Here is a 26,679-nt window from a genome sequence, read left to right on the forward strand (position 1 = left end):
GTATATATTTTTAGTTGTGGGTCCTTCTGGCTGTGGCATGTTGGATGCCACCTCAGCATGTCTTGATGAGCGGTGCCATGTCTGCACCCAGAATCTGAACCTGCGAAACCCTGGGCTGCTGAAGCAGAGAGCATGAACTTAACCACTCAGCCACAGGGCTGGCCCCAGGAGTTTTCTTTTTTTCTTTTTTTTAATTTTTATTGGATTAATGATAAGTTACAATCTTGTGAAATTTCAGTTGTACATTATTGTTTGTTAGTCGTATTGTAGGTGCACCCCTTCACCCAGGAGTTTTCTTGAGGGACAAACTAGGGAAGCAGTTCCAGAAAGAAGGGAAGAAATGTGTCAAGCAAGGAAGTGTGAGCAAAATGCTTGGGGCCATTACATCTGGTCCAGGATTGTAGCCACAGTGCAAGAAAGGCAGTGGTTATGTCACTAACTGCCCTAAGTAACTTGAAGGAGGTTTTGAAAGCACTTAATTGTTTGTCGGAGTTGCTTTTTAGTTATATTAAGAGATGCAATCACCAACCGCCCTGAATTGGTTCAAACCCCACCCCAAGATGGATGCCTGTGCAGACAGGTGAGGACTGCCCAAGTTACCTTTGTTTCCTTTTAATGTTAAGATCTCTGCCCCAGGAGGAGCTTAGGCCTTATTACCATAACATGCAATGTATGTGGAAGCATGTTTTCAAACTGCGCCTGTGCAAACGAATATCCACCTCTAATGTGATGGTGAAAATTCTCCTCTGAATATTCATTCCCTACCAAAAATAAAAGACACCTATTTTCCCTTGCTCGGGGCTGGGGCCACAGCTTTGGAAGTGATTCCTTGTGGGTTGTTTATTGGCTGCAAATAAATTTTACTTTGTGTGACAACTACTTCTGGTGAAGGCTTTGAATTCGACTCACCAAGAAGCAAATCTAATTGGTTCGGTAGCAGTTAGGGAGGCAGAGAGGCAACTGGTGAGGCTGAAGAGAGAGGCAGGAGTCAGGTCATGAATTCTTGTTATGCAAAGGAATTAGTTTTCATTGTGTTGGCGTTGAGGATCCTTGGGGAATTTTGAGCAATGGATTGATATGCATAATAGAAAGACCTTGCTGGTATCATTATGGCTGATGGAGGTTGAGGCTTAAGATAGAGAGAGACTGGCAAGGAGGTCATTTTGATACAGACGGTCTCTAACTTATGACAGTTCGACTTAGCATTTTTCCTCTTTGCAATGGTGTGAAAGCTATACTCATTAAGTAGAAACTGTATTTCAAATTTTGAATTTTGATCTTTTCTGGGGCTAGTGATATGTGGGATGACACCCTCTCGTGTTGCTGGACAGAGGCAGCGAGCCACAGCTCCCAGTCAGCCACATGATCACAGGGATAAACAACCAATGCACTTACAACCATTGTGTACCCAAATAACCATTCTGTTTTTCACTTTCAGTACAGTATTCAATGAATCACACGAGATATTCAACACTTTATTATAAAATAGGCATGTGTTAATGATTTTGCCCAACTGTAGGTTTATGTAAGTGTTCAGAGTATGTTTAAAGTAGGCTAGGCTAAGCTATGAAGTTCAGTAGCTTAGACATATTAGATCCATTTTTGACTTATGAGATTTTCAACTTACAATGGGTTTATTGAGATATAACCCCATCTAAGTTGAGGAAGATCTGTATCTTAGGAGACAAAGGATGAGAGCCTGGGCTGAGGAAGTGGTGGGGGGATGAAATGAAGAACAGAGAGAAGAGATATTTAAGATGTACATCTAAGAGATCCTGCTGATGCAAGTGAGAGGGAAGGACTGGAGGATGACTTCCAGGTTGGAGACTTGGGCTGCTGGGTGGATGACAGTGGCGATTTGAGGATGAGGAGCCTATGTACTGTCCAGGTCAAGATGGTTAATAGTCATTTTTATCTACTGCTCCGAAGCTCAGAAGATGATCCAACACCGCTCATCAAGCCAGGCTGAGGGGGCATCCCACATAGCACAACCAGAAGGACCTACAACTGGAATATACAACTATGTACTGGGAGGCTTTGGAGAGAAGAAGGAAAAAAAAAAAGGAAGATCAGCAATGGATGTTAACTCAGGTGCCAATGTGAAAAAAAAATAGAGTTAAATGCCGTAGAGAGGAGCAGAACAAGGATCTTAAAAGGATCATTTAGTTTAGAACTTTGAGGGGCCACTGGGAGAGCAATTACAGTAAAGAGGTGAGGCAGGAAGCCTAAAGACAAAGGTAGAGAACTTTCTAGGAGCTTGGCTGTAAAAAGGAGAGAGTGGATGACAAGCAGAGAGAGTCACATTTTTTTTTTTAATAAGATAGGACAGACTGGGGCCTACTGACATGCTGAGAGGAAGGTGCCAAATGAGAAGAAGGATTGAGGATCAGGAAAAAAGGGGATAATTGAGGAGCAAGGAACTTTAAGTGGAGGTGGGGTGGGGGATTGGAGGAAGGCCCATCCTTTCTTCTGAAATGTTGAGGAAGGCCATTGGGATGGGTGCTGCTGAAGACTTTGGTTAGTAGTGTTGAGTGAAGAGGTTGAACAGGAGACTTTTGAGGAAATCTATGCCCCTGACTCTATATTCTCAATGAGCCAGGAACCACAATCACTTGAGAGAGGGCGACGACTGCCCAGTGGTGGAGAGGGCAGACTCATGGGGGGAACTGCTGGGGTTCACATTCTCTTTCTGCCACTCACTAGCTTATGACCTTGAGAAATTTACCCAACCTCCATGTGCCTCAGTTTCCTCATCTGTATAATGGAGATGATAATAATCCTCAATGGATTGCTGTAAGAATTCAATGAGTTAAAATATGTGCAGTGCTTAGAATGATGCCTGATGTATAGTAAGCGCCATATAACAACTGTCGTCATTATCATTGTCTCTGCCATCATTAATTATCTGCTGGGCCAGAAGGTTTCAGCCACGTGGTTGGAGGTTGCAAAGGTTTGGACCAGCTGTTGAGTAAAGTAGAAGAGACTAAAACAAAAGATTGTTGAGTGACACTGGGGGATACAGATAAAACCAGAAGGTAAAACTTTGTAGCAGTGTAAGTCTTCACAGCGTGTGAGGTCATCCCTGAATAACCTAAAGAGGTGGGTTTTATTTCCCTTCCTGATGAGGAAACCCGAAGTTTAGAGAGGTCCCATCCTTTGCTGAGTGTCACACACTGGTAAGAGGTGGGCACAAGTGATTTGACTCCAGCTGTCTGCCTTCAGCCACACGGGTGTACGAAACACCCCACAGAGCAGATCACGAACGAGACTCTCATCAGGCTTTTGAAGCTGTGGTTGTAGCTGTGACGATGGGGTTGTAGCAAGCACAGGGAAAGAACAAAAGAAATGGGATAAATAATGATATGACTTTGTGAAGCGCTTCTTCTATGATATTGGCTCGGGAAAGTCTCCTTCCAAATGAAAAAAGGCTAGTTCACATCTCACTTAGTGGAAACACAAAGCCAAATTCTGATGGATTCTGATAAAGAAGGCTTTTGATAAATGGACCCTTTATTCAAAGGCTTGCCTCAGCATTAAAGCTGATGGGACGGATAAGGTATTTTATCTGGGATACATGTGTGGTGGGATCCAGCAGAGTGCCCAGCACACCAAGGTGATTAGTGTGTGTTTGCTGAATCAACGGCTGATTAACTGACAGCTCTGGAGACGTGGTAAGAGGGCAAGGGAGAAAGATTTGGGGGATCCTTTAGAAATTAGTCTAACAGAGGAAGTTTTATCCAAAGGCTTTCTCTGTAATATTTTAAAGTATTAGAAATACCCCAAAATTACCAAAACTTCTGCAAAACCCTCACCCAAACAATTGAAATCACTCAACCGTATTAACTGTCCTAACAGCCATAGCCCTACTAGCTTCTAGATGGTAATGGCCCAGCTGCTTTAAATGGTCTCCATGGTTACAGGCATGCTCTAGTTTCCATGGTTACATTTCCCAGTCCCTCGCAGGAGTTAGATACGTATATTTGAAATTTCAAAGGATTTTTTTTCTCTCTTGCTAGCCTATACAGAAATCTAAGGTTTGAAGGTCTGGGATGAAAGTTTCAGTGACATCTTGGGAAGAAAAGGGGAAAATGGTAATAATGTTTATGGCGGTTGTAATCTATCATTGAATGAGGCAGAGAGGATTCAATGGGGAGATACTGTGGCAGTGGCATGAAATCCCTCTTTTATGAGCCTGAGTATTCTGCTTCATTAGTGGAGGAAGAAAGCTGGGGTGAGGGAACAATATGCTATTGTTTGGAAGTGGCTCCTGGGGGCAGGGGAGGGATGCTGTCCCGAGGTGGAGTGGGGATTTGGCTGTGTCAGAGTCCCTTTGAAGTGATCGTTCCGCTCTTTGCCATAGCAGCGCTGTGGTCTCCTTGCATTAATATCCCCCACAGTCCTCTTTTCGAATCCTCTTTCTTGCTCATTTTGGCTCAGTGAGGCATCTGTTACGAGGCTCCAGCTCAGGTCAAGACACTTCGTTGGATGTGGCTTTTCTTGGCGGAGGGAAGCCATGTGGAATTCTAGTGCCTCCTCGTGGTATCTCTGACATTTCCAGCTCTGCCTCACCCTCTAGGAAAAATCACAAGTTTTTAAATGGCTAGTATTTAGGAAGCAAAAATAATCTTTCTCCATGGATTAATGTACCCATCCATCCATCCCTCCCACAAACTTTACTGAGTATCTATTATATTTCAGCTGGACCCTAGAGATAATACTAATAAAGAGATAAGCCACTGTCTTCACAGACTTCACAATCTGGCTATGGGAAGGGGAAAAAACAAGTGAATAGCTCCTAGTAGGACAAAGAGCTCATGGGAGAGTGACCGAGGGAGGGACCCACCGTCTGGGGAAGTCGTTTAAGTTATGGAACCAGAAGATATTTTTGAGCTGGATGTTCAAAGATGCTGTCCCTCAAGGTTGAAAGGTGAAATAATGACAGTAGTTGATCAAACAGGGGATTCTGCCTTCAAAATAAACCAGAGTATAACACGTAATAACACCCGCCTTTACCTGGGATCATATGCTTGCTGCCTTCCAAGCAGGTCTGCAGTCAGGAGCAGGTACAAAGACAGTGCTGGTGGGAAAGTCCGGGAAGAAGCTGTCAGTATTAGACTAAATGTAGCACAGCATTGTTGACTGACACCTGGAGCAGAGACGACAGGCACCTCCTGGAAGGACCAGGCTCTTCACTGGGCAGATGATGGGGTGTGTGTGTGAGCAGAGTGGCACAAATAGAGGCTGGGAGGAAGGCACAGACTCGCCCCCAAGAGCAGGGGGCGTTGTAAGCTGGTCAGAGGAGGTGGCACTTTAATCTGAAGGCTATGCAATCATTGAACGATTTTAAGCAGGGTATTGATATAATCAAATGTGTATATTACAAAGGTCATTTTTATGGCATTATATTCACGACGCTCACAAGTTCGAGAATGACTCCCGGGCTCTGGATTGGGTGAATTTGTTGAAGCTGGTGCCCATTCACAGAAAGAGCGATATAGGAGAGGCTGGAACAGGGCAGCTACACCTACTGGTTTCCTGTGTGTTCTCCCCTAGGTATTCTTTGCTTCTACAAGCGTATTTCCTTTGAAAGCAATTAATGAATTCTATTTTGGTCATGTGTTTGAAGTGCCGGTGGAACATCCAAGAGGAGGTTGGTGGCAGGGGATTTAGAGTTACTGAAAGCAGGCTGCCTCGAGATTGAGCTCTGAGGCTTGTGAGTATCTAGAGGGAAAACAAAGTCACAGGCGAATGAGCAGAACAGGAAGAGAAGACAACTTTGAAGAGCATCTGTATTTAAGTGATGGGTAGACAAAAAGGCACCGATGAAGGCCCGTGGTGGACCCAAGGGACTGATTGTTCAACACCACTCCTTCTAGAACTGCCCCCAACACCATGTTTATTGAAAGAACTGCCATGTTCTTTGGAATTGACACCCTCAACCCCATCCAGCCCGGTGGGCCCCTGACACTAACGAGAACAAGAATGCCTCCTCCAGTCTAGCGACAGTCCATCATTGATCCAGGGGTGGGCGGCAGACCCAAGCCAAGCCTGAGTCCTCCCAAGGAATTTGTTTGTCCTCCCAAACAAATTATTATTTGTTTAGGAGATGAAACATTTTTAAATTTCGGTACATAGCTACAGCATTCGTGTGCCCTGGCCTGGGGACGGAGTGGGGTGTACTTAGTTTGCCCTGTCGCCAAGGAGTGGGTAAATAGCTGAGTCACCTTTTACCCCCAGCAGAGACCCTCAGAGGGCCCAGATCCTGAGCTCCAAACATCAGGATCCAGATATCAGGGCTCACTCGGCTCCAAAGAAGATTGAAAAACCTGCTCCCAGGAAGGCCAGCCCTCTGCTCCTTTGTCCCCTGCCCACTCTAAGACATGAAGCCCTCTGTCTGGCCAGCCAGGCAGGTCTGTTTGTGAAGTCCAGGAGAATGTAATCATCCTTCCATGTGTAGGAGCCATACTAGGTCTCTGATACCTCATTTTGGAGCACCCTGAGGTCAGTTTCTGTATCCCCACAGGGGGCAGCTGGGGATATAGCTCTAAGCCCTCTGGGAGGGTGAAATTGGGAAGCTTCTAGTGGAGGAGGTGCTGCCTGAGATCCTCATCTGCCAGCAGCCAAGTTTTCTGCAGCATGTTCCCCAAGGCTGCCTCCACTTCATCTGAGGTCTTTGGCTCCTGGGAGATGAGCCAGTTGACATGAGCCACAGCCACAGCATACAGCACAGAGCGCCAGCACAGACGGAGTGCACCAGGAACAAGAAGAGAACAGAACAAAACAGAGAAGAGTGGAAGGAGGGCCACGTTGTCCTCCCTGGGAATTTTCATGTCAAAATGGAAAAAAGAGCCAGTCTTCTAGGTGTGGCTGAAGTTGTAAGACGTCAAGTTCAAAGTTGTTAATGGCCATGCTCTCTACCACGTGGAGAAGATCAGCCTGTGGGACTGAGACTGATGACCTAGAAACTTAGAGGGGAGCAGATTTAGAACAGAGTCTCAAGGGCTAGAGACCCTGATTCCATTGGCTCCTAGAGCCCAGAGGCGTCCTTGCCTTTCCTGAGCTCTGTGTTCACGTCTTCCTTCCAGCCTCTGAATGACCCAGGTTTTCTCCCATAAAAGTCCCCTAGATTGAATTGAGCTTCTGCCCGTGCTAACAAGAGTACTGACTAATAACATAAGGAGACTTAGACCAGACATACCAATAGGAGACAAAGCTAGAGAGTGGGGCTACAGAAGCAAAGGGGTAAGAGTTTCAAGAAGAAGGGAGTGATCACTCCAAAAATGTTGCATTCAAGTTGAAAAACACTGTTAGATTTACCCTCAAAAAGGTCACTGAAAACCTTAATGACAACACTTTTAATGGACTGATTAGGGATGCCAAACTGAAGCAGGTTTGTTTTTATTTTAACATTACGAAAGTTTTAAGAGAGTACAGGGCTCATCCACTAAGGATATACTGGTTTCTTTTTTTTAATTATGATTTAAAGTTACAAAATTGAAAAGGTACAAAAAAATCTGTAGTGAAAAATGTCTCTTCTTTTCTAAAGTATCCCAGTTATTCAGTTTTCCTTCCTAGGGGCCCAGAGACAATCACTCTTCTGGGTTTCTCCACTACATTTACAAAGATGTTCTAAGTAACACACACACACACACACACACACATTCTTTTTCCTTCCTCCTTCCCTCCCTTCCTGTTTTTTTCTTTTGGGAACATGCTATTCTGTACCTCAGTAGTTTCACTTGATATGTCCTGGAGATGGCTCCATATCAGGATCTATAGAACTGACTCATTCTTTTAGACAGCACAGTTGTGTTCCACAGAATGGAGGCAACAAAGTTTTTTATAACCAGTCCACTACTGATGGGCATTAACCTCTTGCTATTGCAAAAAATGCTCAATTAAAATTCACATGCCATTTCACACTTGTGTGAGTATATTTGTAGGATAAACTCCTAGCAGTGGAATTCTTTTGTATGTCATTTTTATGGATATGGACAAATTTCCCTCTACAGAGGCCACCCCTACTGACAATCGTATCAGCAATGTATGAGAGAAAGCATTTCCCACCACCGGTGCCAGCACAGGGTATTAACATTTTTTTTTTTTTTTTAACTTCTGTTAATCTGTTAGGTGAAAAGTGATTTCTCATTGTAGTTTTAGTTTGCATTTCTTTTTTATGGGTAAGGTTGATTTTCTTTTCATAAACTTAAGAACCAGTTCATTTCTGTGAAGCCTGCATTCATCTTTGCCCATTTGCTTCCTAAGTTTTTTTCTTGTGGAATTTTTCCTATTGACTTTTATCAGCGATTCAAATGCTAAGGAAATCAGGCTTTCGTGTGTGATGTGAATTGCAAATATTCATTTGTCTTTTGACTATGCTTTCTCCACAGAATTTTTCTTCAATATAGTCCAATTTGTCAATGCTTTATTTTAGATGTTATGTTGTCTTTAGCAGCCCTTGTCCATTCTGAGATTATAAAAATAAATTTGCCTTTTTCTTCCATTTCTACGGTTTCATTTTTTACATTTAAAAATATTTAATCTATCTGGAATTCATTTTGATCTACAGTGTGAGACAGAGATCCAATCTATTTGTCCCCTCCATGTCTACCCTGTAGTCTCAACACCATTTATTGAGTAATCTATATTCCCCCCCAACTGATTTGAAATGCCTCCTTTATATTTGTGTCTGTTTCATAACTTTCTATGGCAGAGGAGCTTTAATTCCATTCCCAACCTCATCCTTAAAGAAAGGTTCATTGATATTGTTTCACTTTTAAATATGGGAGAGACTTGAGCGTGTCTGTATGTGGAAGGAGAAGAGCAAGTGGTGAAGAAATGCAGACGAGGCACATGTGGGGTTGTGAAGGGAAAATAGGTTAGGATAATTCATGACAGATCCGAAGAGCTGGTCCGTGTGCCCACCTCCAGCAAGAGAGACTGTGCTCTGTGTTTTTCAAGGGGGTTTTCTTGCATAATGTGAGTAGCTTCCCCTCCCGCTCAGGTAGTTCTCCCTCCCAGTTGGTCAGTCCTCTTGGCCTCTCTTCTTCCCCATCCAGTCTGGAATTTGCGTTAATCCCTTGTGTTCCCTCAAGGGCATTCCACTTCTCTTGACACCCAACCTAGATCAATGCTATGACTCATCTTGCCTTCTGCTCATCTCTGTTTCAGTTCCTCTTGCTTGTCTCTTGGTGTGTATTCCAAACCTTCCAGACTCTGACCTCTTCCTCTCAGCAAATGACCTGTCTCATCTGAGTGGAATGCAGGTTCTCAACCTGGAGTCTGTGACTGGGATTCAGGAGGTTAGGAAACTGAAATTATATGTAAAAATTTGAGTAACATGTATTTTTGAGGAGTGAAACATCCATAATTTTCATCAGATTCTCAATACCCCAAAAGGTCAAAAAGCCTTTAACTCAGCAAATTGAGTACGCCAGGGATAACCTCCCTTCACTTTTGACCTTTACCTAAAAACGTACCTACACCCATAACCACAGTCATTTCCTTTTTCTACTTTTTGGAGCATGGGATCCCTCTTCCAGTTTATTCAAAGCCAAACCCCTATACATCATCCTGTAACTCCAGCCTTTCAGCTAGATCATTTTCTCTTACTTACTCCATCTCTCCTCTCCACTGCTCCTTCCTTTCAAATTGTTCTCTCTCACTCCTACGCATACACATAACAACAGCAACTCCACCACCTGAAGCCCCTCTGCTGGCCTCTCTCTTTCTGTTTTGCTCTCAGCTCACCCCTCAGCGGAGCCTGGTACCTCTCCTCTGTGATCTCATAACGTCCTGTACCGTCTCCGTCCTGTGCTTGCGCTGCGTTATTATAGCTGTTTCTGTGTATCTGTCTCTCCCATCAGGCTGTGAAGTCGAGGACCACATCTTATTTATATTTGTTTCCGTAGAACGGCGTCTTGCACACTGTGGGAGCTCGATAAGGATTTGTAGACAGCAGTTAATGGATTTAGCTGTTCTTCTCTGGATCTCCTTCTTCTCTATTATGTCTTTTCTTGAGGTACAGAAACTAGAACAGGAAACAGTTCTCTAGGTAAATACACCCCAGGTTTTTCTAAATGTAGCACAACTTTTTTTTCTTGTATTTCTTTTACCTCTTATAGTACCCAATACTCTACTGGCATTTTGGCTATAGACCAACCCTGAGTTGGTCTAAATGACTTCTGAATCGCTTTCTGCACTATAACCAAGAACTCAAACTCATACTCTTAATAAATCTAATTTGTGTTATTAATGCCTAAATTAATGTCATTACTGCCCACACGGAAACTCAGTTCCGTGCAAGGCAGTACAGGCAGAGCTCATTTAGGAATAGTTACCTTTGTAAGAAAAAAACACCTTTTATTCTCTTCAGAATGATACATTTACAAATTATCTGATGGCCACATATAGGAGGCCAGCAGCACTATGGCAATAGATTTGATTGCTAATTCTAAACAACTATTTATTAGAGAACTACCTCCACTTGACAACACTTTAAAAAATCCATTTCTAATTAGTCCACATCAGGCTTTTTATGGATTGTAGTGAATTTGGGTTTTTCCCCACATTTTTGCCTGCCCAGTGTATATTCCCTTCTTTTGGTAACAACACCTCCAGTTTCCTTTAGAAAACCATTATGGCACCGAGGCTAGACACTTGCAGAGCACCTGACGAATCTAGTGGCCCACCAGTGCCCTCAATCAATGACGAATGGTTAACTAGAGTTGCTAACATCAGGCCCCATCTTGGGCCTGAAGAAGCGAAGGCAACTTTGGCTCCTATCTTCTTATGTTAGTTTCCGAGGGCTGCTGAAAAAACGACCACAAACTTGGTAGCTTAAAATAAGAGCACTTCTCTCTCATGGTTCTGGAGGTCAGAAGTCTGAACTCAAGGTGTCAGCAGGGCCACGCTGCCTCTGAAGGCCGTAGGGGAGAAGGCTTCCTTGCCTCTTCCAGCTTCTGGTGGCTTGTAGAGTTCCTTGGCTCATAGCGGCACCACTCCAATTGCTGCCTCCATCTTCTCATGGCCTTCTTCCTGGTGTGTCTTTGTGTCTCAAATCTCCCTTTCCTTTCTTGGATAAGAACACCAGTCATTGGATGTAAGGCCCATCCTAAATCGAGGATGATCTCATCTGGAGATCTTTAATTTCATTACATCTGCAAAGACCCTTATTCCAAATAAGGTCACATTCTGAGGTTCCGGGTAGACGTGTCTTTGGGAGCACTGTCTGGCTCACTACGCTTGCCTCTGGCACTCCTGCAGACCCAGCTCTCCGGGTGCTCCCATTCCCTTCCTGCTTCCTCCTAGTTATGCAAGGGGATTAGTGTGGCCCGGACTTTGGATAACCTCTCTTGAGGGCTGGCTCAGAGATTAGACACCTTCTGTCCAAGACACATGATTAATTGGCAATGTCAGGAAAGCTTCCTTGCTATTGATTGGGTGGAAGCTGGCAATTCTTCATTTTGTTTCATGTCCCTGTCTTCTTTTTTCTTGTCTTGTTCGTAAATGGAAAAGCTAAATAAATCATCTTGAATTGTATTGTGATTTATAAATTGCAGCAGAGTGGGGTGAATAAACGGTGACAGCCTCATTTCTCATCTACTGTGTGATAAATGTACTTCTCCATGTCAGAGGATTTGATTGAAGCAAATAAGTAGGCGACAAGCAGTACTGTCTTATTGGGCAGAACCCACCCCGGCCAAGTCATCTCGAAAGCACGTCAGCATGTGCATGCTGTCTGCCTACACCCCTCTGCACAGAGACTCTTACCATGAGAACTGGACTGGAAAATACTTCATGAAAAGGGGATTCACAAATTTACCAGACACATTGGTAAACCTGGGGTGAACTGACAGGTAGGTGCGTGATATCCCATTTTGATAAACAAAATACTGGTCTTCTCATTAGAAAATGGGTGGGAATAAAAAATGAGATGGGGGCTATAGCAAATATCAGACATTTTTGCCTTTGTAGCATGTGTTATCTTGTTTCCAATCACAGCACTCATTTTCTTTAAGAGAACTACCCTCCCATGTTCTCAGTCCATGTGGTTTTGGTAGGGTTTAACCCACTCTTTGGCTCCACAGGTGGGGATGTGAACTGGCCTGGGTTATTGGGTGTTGTGTCTCCTGACCATATGATTGATTCCTGGTGAACAGGTGGCCAAAGCTGGTCCTCAGAGCCAATCAGCATCAGTCCTTGGGCGTTGGCTGTAACAAGTGGGAAAGAGAAGCTTTCTTTTCATTGGGTTGCTAAGCTGGTAGGATGTCACTCTAGAGGTGCTGCTATCTACATTTGTCACCAGCTGGGAAGGCCACCTAACAAAGTCCACACAAAGGAAAGCAGGCTGAGGGGACGAGAACAGAATCCTGACGATGTAATTTGGACCTCCAGATCCAGTTGTACCTAAAGCCAGGGCTACTTTCTGGACTTTTCAGTACATGAGTGAATAAATTATCTTTTTTTGCTTAAGCCTGTTTGAGCCACGTTTCTATCACTTGCTGCCAAGAGTCCTGATAAATATAGGAATTTTTCTGAGGTCATAGAAGTGAGTGGGTCTGTCTACAAAAGTTGTCTGAACGGGCCTGTTATCCAGTGGTCTGCAATGACAACCATCATTTATTGCTGGATTTTGAGCTAATTGCTTAAATGTGTCATCTTGTAACCATCACAACACCCTGTAAGGTATTATTGCCTCCATTTTAAGACAAATTACAGCTGAGCTAGGTTGAGGAACTTGATCTCAAGTTTACACACTTAATGGCAGGGCCAGAATTTGATTCCAGGCTGCTATTTCCAAAGTTTATGCTCTGAACCAGCACAGTATAATTCCCTTATGGTAATCAGGGCTCTCAGCAGCAAATGAAATAATGTACCTGGCCAGTGTAAGCAGGCCCAGAAGCTATGTGACCAGGGATACGTCCAACCACTCTGCAGTGCTCCTCCAGTAAGGCAGTGTCACCACCACTCCGCACATCACTGGTCTCCAACATGGTGGGTCACACTAGCGATGCTTGGGACTGGGTACCAGAAGTGCCACCTCTGCTGCTGTTGAAGATCTGGCCACCTCTACCACTATGCCTACCAGAAGATGATTCTAGGAATGTCTGTTTCTTCACTTTCCTCCCCTTGGAATCCCAATTCCACCTCGGTGCATCTGACTGGCAGAGCCCCGGCCACATCCCTGTGCCCTAGCAGCAAGGGAGGCTGGGAAATGAGTTTTGCCTTCTATCCTTTGAATCAAGAGGCTCAGCAGCCACAGCACGATAGCAATTTGACTTTTTTTGATTCTGGAAATCTTAATATGCCATGTTTGGACCAAATCAAGTTTGCTTCTTGTACTTTGGAGTGCATCAGAATTACCTGGGGAACTTGCCGAAAATAGATGCCCCACCTCAAATCTATACACAGAATCAAAATCTCGATAATAAGGCTAGGGCATCTGTATTTTTATTAAGCCCCCAGGGGATTCTGATGAACACCAAAGTTTGAAAAACATTGATTTAGAGGTTTTTGCTGACTAAATTGGTCCACACAATGTTTCTTCAGCTACTTTCCCTCATCCCTCTAAACTTAGGTATTACTCAGTTCTGGTAAATGCTGAACTAAAGATGCAGTCCTTCTGGGGGTTGATATGTGCTTACTGGAAAGAATATAAATATGATTTTTAAAAAGCTCTTTATGATCAGCAGATAAAAGGAAATAACCTGAATCCATCTTTTCATGTTATTTTCTTAGAAGCATCACAGTATAATGGGTCAACTAACATGTTATAAATTGATAAGAGAGTTCTAATCTACCTTTATTGACAAACTGGTTTGACTGGCAAACATTTTTAACTCTAAGAATCTGTTTTCAAATATGACAATTTTATTAACCAGTATACAAGGCTGTTGGGAAAGACTAATTTAAAAGACTAGAACTTATCTAGTTAAAATGAAGACTGAAGAATGGCCACAAATTCTGGAGTTATTTTCTGGCCAATATCAAACTAATTATGACTGTATCTATTGTAATAAGTAGCAAACTTAGGTTAACAAACTGCTGTCTTTATATGTGTGGTGTGGATGAGTTGTTATAGTAGTACGTATTGTTCAGTGAGCAAAATGTGTTGCTTTCAGCCATTACCCCAAAAGATAAAAATCATCATAAGTTATATATATAGGCAACTCCATTTCTTCTTTTGTGCCTGGTGATAAAAGGCGCAAGTTTATTTTCATCTCAGGACTGACTGTATGAAGAGAAAACTTTCAGACTAAATATCTCATCACATGGCCTGTTTGGCCAACATTACCCCATCCTAAGGAAACCAAATGGAAGCTCTATGAAGGGCTGGACAGTGGAAAGGTGATCATAAGAGAGACTTGAAAATGAGCTTTGAAATGTTTTTCAATATTCTAGTATAGGTCCTTGAAATTTTTCAGTCTTCGAACAATCATGTACTTTTGCTTTTTGACATTATTTTATTATCTTTCATTAGCAAACGGAGAAACTGATATCTAAAAGTAAACACTACTTTTCAAGTTCTTTAGTAAAATAATACCTTAGCTGTCAAAGGTCAGTTACCTAAGACCTCAAAGTACTGCAGGAACATTAACTGGTTAATTCTCCCAAGGGAAATAGTCATAAGGTAGAGACCACCCCTGGAGGTCATCTTTAGCATCCCTCACCCTTTCAATGTTCTGCACCTGCAAGGTGTTCCATGATCTCATGGGGCCCCAGTCACCAAGGACAAAGATCTTCTAAGCTAACCATTCCTCCCAGGGACGTTTCCATTTTTTTTTTTAAAGTTCTATGATGAATTGCATGAACTTTATTTTTTGTTTTTTTATTTTTTTCCTTTTTCTCCCCAAAGCCCCCCGGTACATAGTTGTATATTCTTCATTGTGGGTCCTTCTAGTTGTGGCATGTGGGATGCTGCTTCAGCGTGGTTTGATGAGCAGTGCCATGTCCACACCCAGGATTCGAACCAACGAAACACTGGGTCACCTGCAGCAGAGTGTGCGAACTTAACCACTTGGCCACAGGGCCAGCCACCGTTTCCATTTTAAAAGGTGCCTAAGAGAAGGCAGAGTCCATGTCAATGGAACTGAACTTCCATTGACAGTAGAATCTTGAGCCCTGGAGCAGCTGGCCAGTAAAAATGTTTGAAGAATGAAAAGTTTTAGGCATCAATTCACTTGATAGAAATGATAATCCCCTCTTCATAATGCAAGTATTATTGGTACTGGTGATTGTAGCTTTGCAACATAAAATGATCATGTATTTAAGAAAATTTAATACAGGAAAGTGGAACATAAAACAAGGGCAAAGGGACTGTTTACAGGAACATATTATAATAAGTGCAGTGACTCTCAAACTGGACTTGACAAAGAATGACAGGGTATAATTATTAAAAATGATACCCTGACTCTAACCTCAGATTCCCATTCGATAGAGGTGGGTTTGGGAATGTGCATTTAAACAAGCTCCCCAGTTGATCTGATGGAGGCGGTTCAAAGACTACAAATTAAGAAACAGATTCTACTGTATTCTCCAGCCCCTAAATGAAAAGTTACCGCTATGTCCTGGAATTCTAAAGATTAACTGATATCAATCAATCAACTGATTGATATAATCAATGGGTATCAGTTGAATTCATCTGGTGCTATTTAGCTCTTAAAAAAAATGTATATAATCCGCAATAATTAGGCCTAAGAGAAGCAAGTGAACAATAACTTATAACAAATTCGGGCAAAAAAACTCACCCACCAAAACCAAAATTTAAGCTCTACTTAAATTACTGCAGTTTTGGTGATAAACTATAGGCAGAAGTTCAGTGTACTAATATTCTGATAGCTGACGACTGTTATTGGGGTTACATGCAGGTTTTCAGAGCATGGACCTAAGGCATGCATTCACATGTTTGGGAAATTCTGGAAGGCCAGTAGGGTAGACCTTTGGTATTAGGCCCCATCTGGCCAACTCCTACGAGACATTTCTGACTTGGCTGAGAAGTACTCTCCTCTAGGAGGCTCCTTCCACCTTCTGGATTGGGTTAAATGCCCTCATATGGGCTTCCTAGTGTCAGTAGCAAGGACCAACCCTGAGCATTTGCCACTACACACCACTCACTGGCGTGGTTCTTCAAACACCATAGAACCAATGCTTCAGAGCCTTGGCACAAGTGGTCAGTCATTTTTCACACTGCCAGCTTCTTTTTCATTTTTTAGGTTTCAGCTGAAATGCCATCTTTTCAGAATGACTTTCCTTATCACCTTACTTAAATAGGATTCCTATCCTCAACGACCTGTTACAGTCTCTCACTATCCTGTTTTCTTTATAACACCTATCACAATTTACAAATACTTGATCTTTTTTTCCAGTTGTATTGAGAAAGAATTGGCATACACCACCGTATAAGTTTAAGGCATATAGCATGATGGTGTAATTCACGTATATTGTGAAATGATTCCCAGAATAGGTTCAGCTAACATCCATCTTCTCATATAGACACAACGAAAAGGAAGAGGAAAAGAGAAAAAAAATTTCTCCTTGTGATGAGAACTCTTAGGATTTGCCTCTGACAACTTTCCTATATACCATATAGCAGTGTGAGCTAGTCATCATGTTGTACATTTACTTGATCTTTTCTACTGAGGTCTTTTTCTGCTCTCCCACTACCATATAACATCTTGAGGCAGGGAATGTGTACTTACCTGTGAATACCCTGTAGTGACCAGCACAGAATCTCCTCTCAAGGAGGAAGGCTCTAAGTGTCTGGTTCACCACTGCGTTCTTAGCACCTAGCACACCCTCAGGCATTTAATAAATGTCACTCAATGAATGAAAACACACTATTCCCTCAAGAAATACTTATTACAGGGAAGTAATCTGAAAACTCAAGGGCTTTCTTTTGTTGCTCCTGTATGTCCAGATTTCTATCATTTAATGCTGAGCTTTTGTACCGTAAAGTATCTCCTTTGATCACTTTCCCAGTCCTGTCTCCCTAGTAGTTCAGTTTCTAACTCTGACCCCATATAATAAAAAACCAGGACTTAAAAAAAAAAAGAGGTTAATTTCCCCTCGAAATTGTAAGAGAATACAAGCTTTCTGAAAGAATTTGGGAAAGAGAGAAAGCAAAAAAAAAAGGAGCTCATAATCACCAAACCAGAAAAACCCCACCAACTGTTACATAACCCTATGATATGCAGAGAAATGGATTCTTGGTTATAACCCAGCACCAGCCCCTCTGGTGCCATGCTGCTCTTAAAAGCATTTCCAATTTGACTGTCTTGCACTTATAAACAAATTGTTAATATTTGTAGTTATACTGGGATAATGAAAATCTGGCAAATGAGTTGGAGTAAGGATCGTTTTTCACAATAGCCCAATGATCTGGTTGGTCAGAATACATCTTTACAATACTGTCTGCTTCAGATAAGCGAATACTATTAAAACAAAAGCAAAAGACCACAACTTCTCAGATACAGATGAAACTTTATTTATACATAAAAAAATTACACTTCAGGAATTCTTCTCATCTAAAAACGTCTTTTAATTGTAAATTTCAAAATGAAAAGATTGAAAGGGGCAGTGTATAGCTTTTTAATTTTCTACATAATACAATCACATTTAATGTTTCAAGCTGCAAAAAAATATACCTCTCCTATAATAGGAAATACATGACCTTTATAACTGCAGGCTTAAATCACAAGATGGCATCAAAAGGCAAAATAAAACAAATTAATATTCTGAGACAGAAGACCTGGTGCTGATGTGCATGGGTCCTATCTCTAACCACTTCCCTCCGTGGTAATTCTTCCTTGTAGGTTTATAACTCAACAGAGAATTTTTTACTAACAACACCTATCATTACCATGGAAAAAGTGAAAAGAGAAGTGATAAGGGCTCTTGTAAACAGTCTAAAAATTATCTCCCATGATCATAGATTTCTGAGTAATAATATTAACATTATCCACCCTATAAAAGAAACAAAAAGTGCCATAATGTTTTGGGATCAAATAATTTATATAATAGTCATTAATCTAATCTGGAGCATGTAAGCCTCAGTACCATTGAAAGCTCAACCTCACTTCTAAAAAAGAAATTAATTCAAAGAACCATTAAATGTTTGTGATAAATTAAAAGTCAAGTGGTTGCTACATCCCAACGAGATTAAAAACTCTTAGAAGACTGTGGCTTATTTTTTTTTTTTAACAGCAGGGCTTAATTTACAATGTTTTGCCCAATACAAAAAGGATTTAATTTATCTGATAAAACAGTCTTTTTATGGGTGCAGCCACCATCTCTCACCTTTTGTCTCCCCTCCCAATTCCACTTGCTAAAGCCATTTATTTACCAGTAACATGGTTATTATTTGAAGCATCTAAATCTATCTGAGATGACAATTTAGAGAGCTGGACAAAATTATATAATTTTAAGTACAATGAACTTAAATGTCACCTTCAACAGTTCAAGCAAACTTTTGAATTTAGTGTTGCTCTTTTTTCTTCACTTTTAAGTTTCAAAAGAGGTATCAGTTCTACAAAATTTGGCCAAGAGGTATAGGAAATTAAAAAGTTCTTATTAGAAAATGTCCACAATCTCAATTTTCTGCCAGATGGACAGGAGACTTGATTTAATGAGGCCATTTGCAGCTTTGGAAGATGGGACGGGATGAAGTGAAGAACACCTTGCCACGCTGTGCCAATAGCCCCTTTGCTCTTTATCATCAATGTTGTTGGGGTTAGTCTCTCCAAGGGGCAAAAAACCCTCTGATCTGGGCTTAAACTTCGTTAAAACTGTCCTGGGGGGGGGCAGGACAAAGCTTCAGACCTGAGGGGCCAGTGAGGTGGTATCTCACGGCAAGGATCAGGCAGAAGAAGCTCTGCTCCCTTTTGCTAAGGTCATGGACACTCCAAGGGGGAGGGAAGAAAGAGTGAACACGTAATACAGAAACACCCCTATCCCCTTGAGATGAGAGCAAAGCAAAAATAAGTATCCAGAGATGACATTTTCACCTTAAAAAATACCAAACTTCACAAAAATATATGTTGAGAATTCACATAAGGATGAGGAACTAGAAAATACTTCTTCCTTCCATTGGGGAAAAAATTGTAAGAAAATTACATGAAAGCAATAGAGGTTCTTGTACAAAGTTTTGTGTTCAGAAAATATCACCTACTAAAAATGACATCTTCAGTCAAATGGTAGTTCTGTCCAATTCTGCTTAGACTAGAAGCTTTTTCAATTTGCTCAGGAGAATACTTCATTTTGTTAATAGTGACGCTCCTTGAGTAGGCTACTGTTTGCACTGATGTTACAGAAAGTATTATTGTACTGCTATGATTAGAAGGAGGGTAATTTGTACCATAATTGGACTGGACAGTGTACTCAACTTCCATAAAGCCTAAATCAACTAGGACTCAGAATTATTTTCCATTAAAACCTCGTGCTTCATCAAAATTAGGACACACACCTAGCAGAACAACTGGGCTTAATCTGTAAGAAAATATAACTTACAGAATTTGAATTTAGGCTTTAACTATTTAGCATTTCCCATGTCACATCTTAAGAGGCAGTGCTGAAAGCATTACAAACTCATTATACTCCCATTGGAGTGCTTATGACTACAGTTTCCAGTTACATTTTTGTATTCAGGGATTATGAGTCTGACTTTTTAAAAAGGCTATATTCATGATTGATATAAAAGATCTGTCCTCAATAAATTAGCTAAAATCTGTTAACTATAAATGGGTGAAGTAAGATCATCCCAAAGCAGAGCTTAAAGACTTAGAAAGCTTTGGCTGAGATCACAGAGTCTGAGTCTGGACTTGACACTGCTAATGGTTAATGGCGTATCTTGTCCCTCAGATGGCCTCCCCTAGAAATACTCATTAAAGTTGGAAAAATCAAAATAGTTTTTCCTTAGCACACAAGACAACACAGAGGTCCCTCTTTCTCACTTAAATAACCAAAAAACCCAAACGACAAATAAAAAGCCCTGAGTGCCCAAACAAGCAAACTGATGACAAAACAGACAAAACCTCTACACCCTCTGGTTTCAAGTAAACGTGTCGTCACCAGCTGCAGTATAGAGGGAAGACCCAAATGATTTCAAAGTCGTGGATTTCCCGTTAAGGACCTGACACACGTATTCCAGCGTAGCTTAGGAACCTCCGACGAGGAGGTCCCGGGGTACTTGTGAGACACCAGAGAATTTCAGGGAGTAGGGGGGGAATCTTTGAAATAATTATTTGAAGAAAAGCCCAGGCTTCCTCAGAAGCCAAAGACACATAAAACTCTACTCTACATAAGGAACACAGATCTTATGTTTCCACACGACTTTAAACGACGCACAGAACAAGGTAAGTTTGTATGGTTCTTAAGACTAAAGATATTGCTGATCTTAAGAAACTCAAAACAAAGGAATAAAGGTGGACAGACAGATAAAAGAGTATTCTTCAACTTTTCTTCACTGCACAGGGAAATCCCCCTGAAGTAAGAATAAGAAAATTCAGTAAGTTGGAAAATATTTCTAACTTTAACTGTATTTTCTCTTAAAGCCACATTTTAATATTGTGTATTTAATTCTAATATTTAATATTAAAGCCACATTTAATATTTAATATTGATGTAGGCTTCATATAATTAAAACTCATAAAAATTTTAAGAAACAACTTCAGCTTTTATGTAATTCTTTAATCACCATTATGAACCCTTGTCAGATTGGGCTATGGATGAATGATGTGATGGTTTTGAACCTGAGCTTATAGAGAACCTTTCAAATCAGTGAACATTTTCTAATTGCGATATTGTTTAACATACAAAGACCGCTAGCAAACCTCCTTTCTTCATTCTTGAATAAAGCATGCATATTTACCCAAGCTCCAAACCACACTTTCCTTTGCCATTTCTCATAAACTAAACTTTTATTTTAGCATTTTTAACAGCAAGGCCCTGTTAGGTTATTATGAGGACAAGGCTGCTTTACCAGTAAACCACATTTTTCACCCTACAGGCCAAATTTTCAAAAATCACAGTTTATTTATAAAAAAAGAATTGCAGGCTTATAATCTATTTTATTATAAAAAGAAATAGATTTTTGCACACAATATTTATAGATAACAGCATATTTAGAAAAGTTCAAATTTATCAGTATGAAAACAAATCTCACTGAAATATACTTACTTATAAAAACATATTGCCTTTGCCATGTGAAAATCTGGTGTTCAGTTCTCTAGATTTCTTTATCAGGGCTTTTTTCTGAGCTTCATCAAACCGATTAACTTTGAGATCCTTATCACGGTCAAATGGTATTCTTTCTTGGGGCTTATTTTTATCTTCAGCAGCCTTATTCTTTAATTTTTTATGATGAATATCCATAAGAGATTCTGATCTTTTTGATTCCTGGAGAAAGAGAGCAGAAATAAAAATCTTAGTTTGTATAGATTATTGACAGAATATGATCATGAAACAAAGTAAGTAGTAATGGTCAACATTAAGAAGGGCTATTTATAAAACCCAGCAGGTTTTTCCAAATGCAAGACAGCATCTATGAAGAAAATATGTACCAGAGCAAATTCAATCCAACCACAATGAAGATACCGACTAACTACGTGCCACACCATAAAAAAAGAGCAAGACAGAGAGGAAACAAATGTTTAAATAACCATAATGAGAAGCATCGTATGATGTGTCAAGATTAGAGTCTGAACCAAGAACACAGGTGAGAAGGGAAGAGCAATTACACTCTTGCTTGGGAGCCTGGTTAAAGCTTCACAGATGCGATGGTCTGAAGTAAAAACAAGGGCAAATCAGAAAAATCACGGCACAGAGGTGATAACATTCAAGACCTGTGCAGGTTAAGCTGAAATATTCTATATGCTAAGACAATTTTCACTCCTTTTAGTCTTCTGTTTTTTCTCTTACCTCTCCCATTTTCATTCTTCTTAGCTGAAATAGGTATTCACATTTTCAAATCTATCTAGTAGGATGAAGTCTGATCAAAGGCAATTGGTTTCATACATCAGAGATTCATTGCAGACCTTTCAGTATTGACTAAAGTAAAAGACAGAATGGCTGTGGACTGAAGAACAGGGAGTGGACGCAGGAATAGATGCAGGCAGTATAGACCAGCGGCCTTCAAAGTGGGCTATATGTATCCCTGGGGGCTACACGGAGCAGATTCCATGGGGTATGAATGCATGGATAATTCTAACGTTATTCACTCACAATTCCCAACCTCTTCATGAAGCCCTTCTTAAAACTGAGTTTGCTCAATAATTCACCTGGTGAGGATGTCTCCCTTTTCATTATGGCCCCTTCCCACTTAACAGAGGAGAAGTCTTTCCGAATCTCACTATAGAGTATTGCCCAGCAGAGCGAGCCTCCAGGGCGTCAAAGAAATCTGAAACGCTGGTCTGAAGGAAGCTGCCTCCAACGGAGGAACTGTAAACTGGAAGGACTTTGTGTCCTGTTGTGCAGTAAACATATTTCTCTTAAAAGTGTAACGTCCTTTAGAAATGGGTGCTTTGGTTCTTGTTGGAATGTTCTGAATGCAGATATACTGAAGAGTGGAAGTATGGAAGAAAGGGCAATTTTCGCTTAACAACCACATCTCTTCTAGGCCCTGCCTCCTGCCAAAGAAGATACCTGAGAGCAAAGATGTGAAAAGAGCTCAGTGCAAGCAACACCACAAGGCACCGGTAAGAAACGGGGAAAGTGGCAGCATCTTCTCTCATCCAGGAGACAAGCTCATGGTTCCTACCTACCTGCTTTACAACCCAGAAGTGTCAGTGGAGTGATCATTAACACATCTATGTGAATGGAAAAATGAAGTCAGACTTTCTGAGGGACAGTAAGTCTGACGTGGCTGATTCGACAGTGAGAACTGACCTCGTCAATTAGGTTATGTGCCAATTATTTCTTATAAATTGGATGAGCTCAATCTAGAGCTAAAGGTTTGAGCAGAATGTACAAAAGATGCTGTATTAGTAAATATTTATTTAAATTAGCACTATTTCCACTTTCTCACTCCCTCTTACTCCATAAATTAGTCCTTTCATAAACCTTGGTAAAGTCTTTTAGAAACAAACTGATTTGCAAGTCAAGTACTTTCTACTTCTTCAGAGTTAAAAAAAATCAGATATTGCTAAGAAAAAACAGGCTATCAATATATACAGTATATGGAGAAATAGTGAAGAGCTTAAGTTCTGAATTCAGAAAGATCTGGATAGCAATGAGGGTTCTGCTGTTTTCAACACTGGTGACCTTAGGCAAGCAACGTAAGCCTCAATTTCTCAGCTGTAAAATGCTAGTAATAATAGTAATGATTTCCAAATATTTGGATGTGGGAGGAGTTAAGTGATCTAAAGAAGACAAAGGACATAGTGCAGTGTAGGGTACACAAGAGTCACTCAATAAATGTCACGTGTTAGATTTATTAAGCCTTTGCTATACTGTAATCCTCACAATATCTCTGCAAAGTAAATGTTATTATTCCCATTAGACAAATTTGGAAAGACAGAACAAGAGAACAAATGAATGAGACCAATGTGAAAAGAAAATCAAAGATAGGTGACAGTTGAGAGATCATTAATAATAATTTTTGTGAATGGATCACTATGAGGTTTAAGTAAATAACTCAAATTATTTAAAGAACTGAATGACATTGCTGTAACAAACTGCATTCCATTCTCATCCACTACTTTATGTAAACATGGTTTCTTAACTCTTAACTCTAAAACTCTTAACTAAAAAAACAAATACACAGGGCTGGCTAGTGGCAAAGTGGTTAGGTGTGCATGCTCCGCTTCAGCGTCCTGGGGTTCGCCAGTTCAGATTCTGGGCGTGCACCTACACACAGCCCATCAAGCCATGCTGCGGTGGCATCCCACATACAAAATAGAGGAAGACTGGCACAGATGTTAGCTCAGGCCAATCTTCCTCACCAAAAAAAAGAAGAAAAACAAACAAAATTATACATTTGATGTTGATAGCTGTCTTATTCAAGCACTAAGTAAGTAACATTCATCCAAAGACCAGGAACTAACTGGAAGAAAAGTCATTAAACATGAAATTAAGTTTACATTTTACTTTTTATGTTTAATAATTATTTATAAAAACCTGCAACATGTTTACATTGTTTTGATCAAATGAAATTACAACTTAATCCTGAAGGAAAAACAGCATAAGCATTTAAAGACTTAGACACAGGAAATAAAAAAAAATCAAGTTATGTGCATATTTCTATTATAATGAAATATGACATCAAATATAATCAGAAAAAACTTTCAAGCGTGAAAGTGAATTCCAATAGGATAAAATTCTGTGGCAGAAGAGAAATGAAATTATGAATTCAAGGAGAAAAAAGAATGAAATAAAATTTCCAACTGTTAAGGAAATGCTTCTTTATATTTTTAATGGATAATAACAGATATTGAATTGCTAGGGTATTTAGATGTCATTTGAAACATTTAATAGAGTGATATAATATGCTAATATATATAAATTACATCTTTGGTAACTACTGAGACTTACAATGAAAATTTTCAGATGTCAAGTAAAAAGCTTGTTTTAGGGGATACCAAGCAAATACACTTGACCATTCCTGACTAGCTGAAAAGAAATACAGAGTCCTGAGTCCCATCACAGACTCAGTGAATCGAAGTTGCCAACTGTGGGTCTCAGAAACCTGTGCACTTAAAAATCACCCCGTTATCATACAGGTGAGCTATCAGATGTGGACCCCACTGTCAGGTCATTCTTTCTGGTAGTTTGGTATTAACAGAGAGAGGAGAGAATGGCAATACAAAGGAGAAGTGAAGTAGGATGAATTTTAGGATGGGGAACTATAATGTAATATAATTATACATAAATGTATAAATGTAAAAAAGCTATGCTATAGGGCCGGCTCTGTGGCTGAGTGGTTAATTTGGTGCGTTCCACTTCGGTGGCCTGGGGTTCACCGGTTTGGATCCTGGGCATGGACCTATGCACCACTCATCAAGCCATGCTGTGATGGCATCCCACACAGAAGAACCAGAATGACTTACAACTAGGATATACAACTATGTACTGGGAGTTTGGGGAGGAAAAAAAAACGCACTATACTATAAAAACTTGATCTTCTAGCACCATTTCTCCGCATTTGTCCACCCTTTCCCTGCTAATGAGAAAATAATAACTCATTAATGAGATAATGATGATGAAGGTAGACAGGCTCTCAGGAGTTGGAAGGGGAAGGCCTGAAGGTATAAGAAAGAGCTGGAGAAAACAGAACAAAGTGTGGAGGAGACGTGAGAAAGAATGAAGCAGTAGAGGCCCTACTCTACCTAGAGCCACTACCAGGAGAAATGATTTATATTGATGAGCAAAACTGTATAAAAGGTAACAAAAAGCAAATAGAAATGGAGAAACAAAGACGGCAAGTTTCAATTTACTGATCCCCCCATCTTAGTAAATTAAACATCAATAAAGTCAGACGAATACATTAAACCACTGGATTACTATAATTAATTCAAACCACTCAAGTGCTCAGATTTGTTAAGATAAAGGAAATGAACTGTTGTGTCACTTATTTCAGGTGTTCTGCCTGTGTGGTTGAGCGTATCCACATATTGTGGCACGCATGACCAAACCAGCACTACTACTATAAAAAACAACAGAAACACCCGGAAGCAGTCAGTTCACTTAAATTCACAGCTGAAAGCCAACTCATGCAGAGATCAATTTGCTAAATGACCAATTTGCTGATTTACCAAATTTAATCACTTAACAAAAATGTGTGTGTTTTGCAATGTTTATAAAATCCAGAGCAATTATTTTGAATGGAGTGGTTTTTCAGCAGCTTTTGAAAATTCCATGCTAAGATTCTACTTGCTTAGTTTTTATTTTGTCTTCAGGGTAATATTTTCAAGAGTGTTCAATTAATCAAAAGTAAGAGTTACTGAGTGGTTTAGTCTTGAGACTCTATTAATATTTTGAAAAGTAAATCTCATAAGTAACCAAAATTTCAGCATGAGTAGAATCCTAACTTTTTTGATGCATTTTAAAGTAAACTGAAGACATCATTTACATGTACACCTCAGTATTTCAGTATGCATTTCATTAACTAGGGTTTAATATTTCTTTACAAGTTTTTCTTTCAAGGTAAATTTCCATACAATGAAATGCACAAATTGTAAGTGTACATTCACTGAGTTTCACAATCCGAACTCCTATCAAGATCTGGAGCATCTCCATCACCCCAGAAAGCTCCGCATGCCCCTAGGTTCCTAGTCAATCCCCACTCCACTCCAACAACCATGATTCTGATGTTTTCCTACCGTGGATTCATTTTGCTTATTTTAGATCAAATTCATATAAATAGAATCGTATAGTATGTACTTGCTTGTGCAAGACTTCTTTCACTCTGCACGATAACTTTGAGATTCATCCACGTTGTCACATTTATTTGTAACTTGCTCCTTTTAATTGCTGAACAGTATTTCATTGTATACACGTTTGGTTTCTCTTTCTCTTATGATGGACACCTGGCTGTTTACAGAATTTAGCTTATAAATAAAGCTTCTAGGAACGTTCCCGTATAAGTTTTTTGAGGCTATTATGAATGAAGCACGTTCAGGTCTTTATGGGGACGGGTTTTCATTTGTCTGAAGTAAATACCCAGGGCTGGAGCTGTAGGGTCATGGG

The 26,679-nt window shown here is 40.4% G+C and overlaps 1 protein-coding gene across 1 annotated transcript in view; it reads right to left on the bottom strand.

The window, feature by feature from the left end:
- Window positions 1–17,461: 17,461 nt before the first annotated feature.
- Window positions 17,462–26,679, bottom strand: part of GPALPP1 (GPALPP motifs containing 1) — a 34,705-nt gene continuing 25,487 nt past the window's right edge. The window contains exons 8-9 of the mRNA XM_005601238.4: window positions 21,175–21,393; window positions 17,462–20,479 (exon numbers count right to left, since the gene is read on the bottom strand). Of these exons, the coding sequence (XP_005601295.1) occupies window positions 21,175–21,393 (219 nt within the window). The 3' untranslated portion in view covers window positions 17,462–20,479. The remainder of the gene's footprint in view (window positions 20,480–21,174; window positions 21,394–26,679) is intronic.

This window comes from Equus caballus, chromosome 17, assembly GCF_041296265.1.
Source record: "Equus caballus isolate H_3958 breed thoroughbred chromosome 17, TB-T2T, whole genome shotgun sequence".
Taxonomy (NCBI): domain Eukaryota; kingdom Metazoa; phylum Chordata; class Mammalia; order Perissodactyla; family Equidae; genus Equus; species Equus caballus.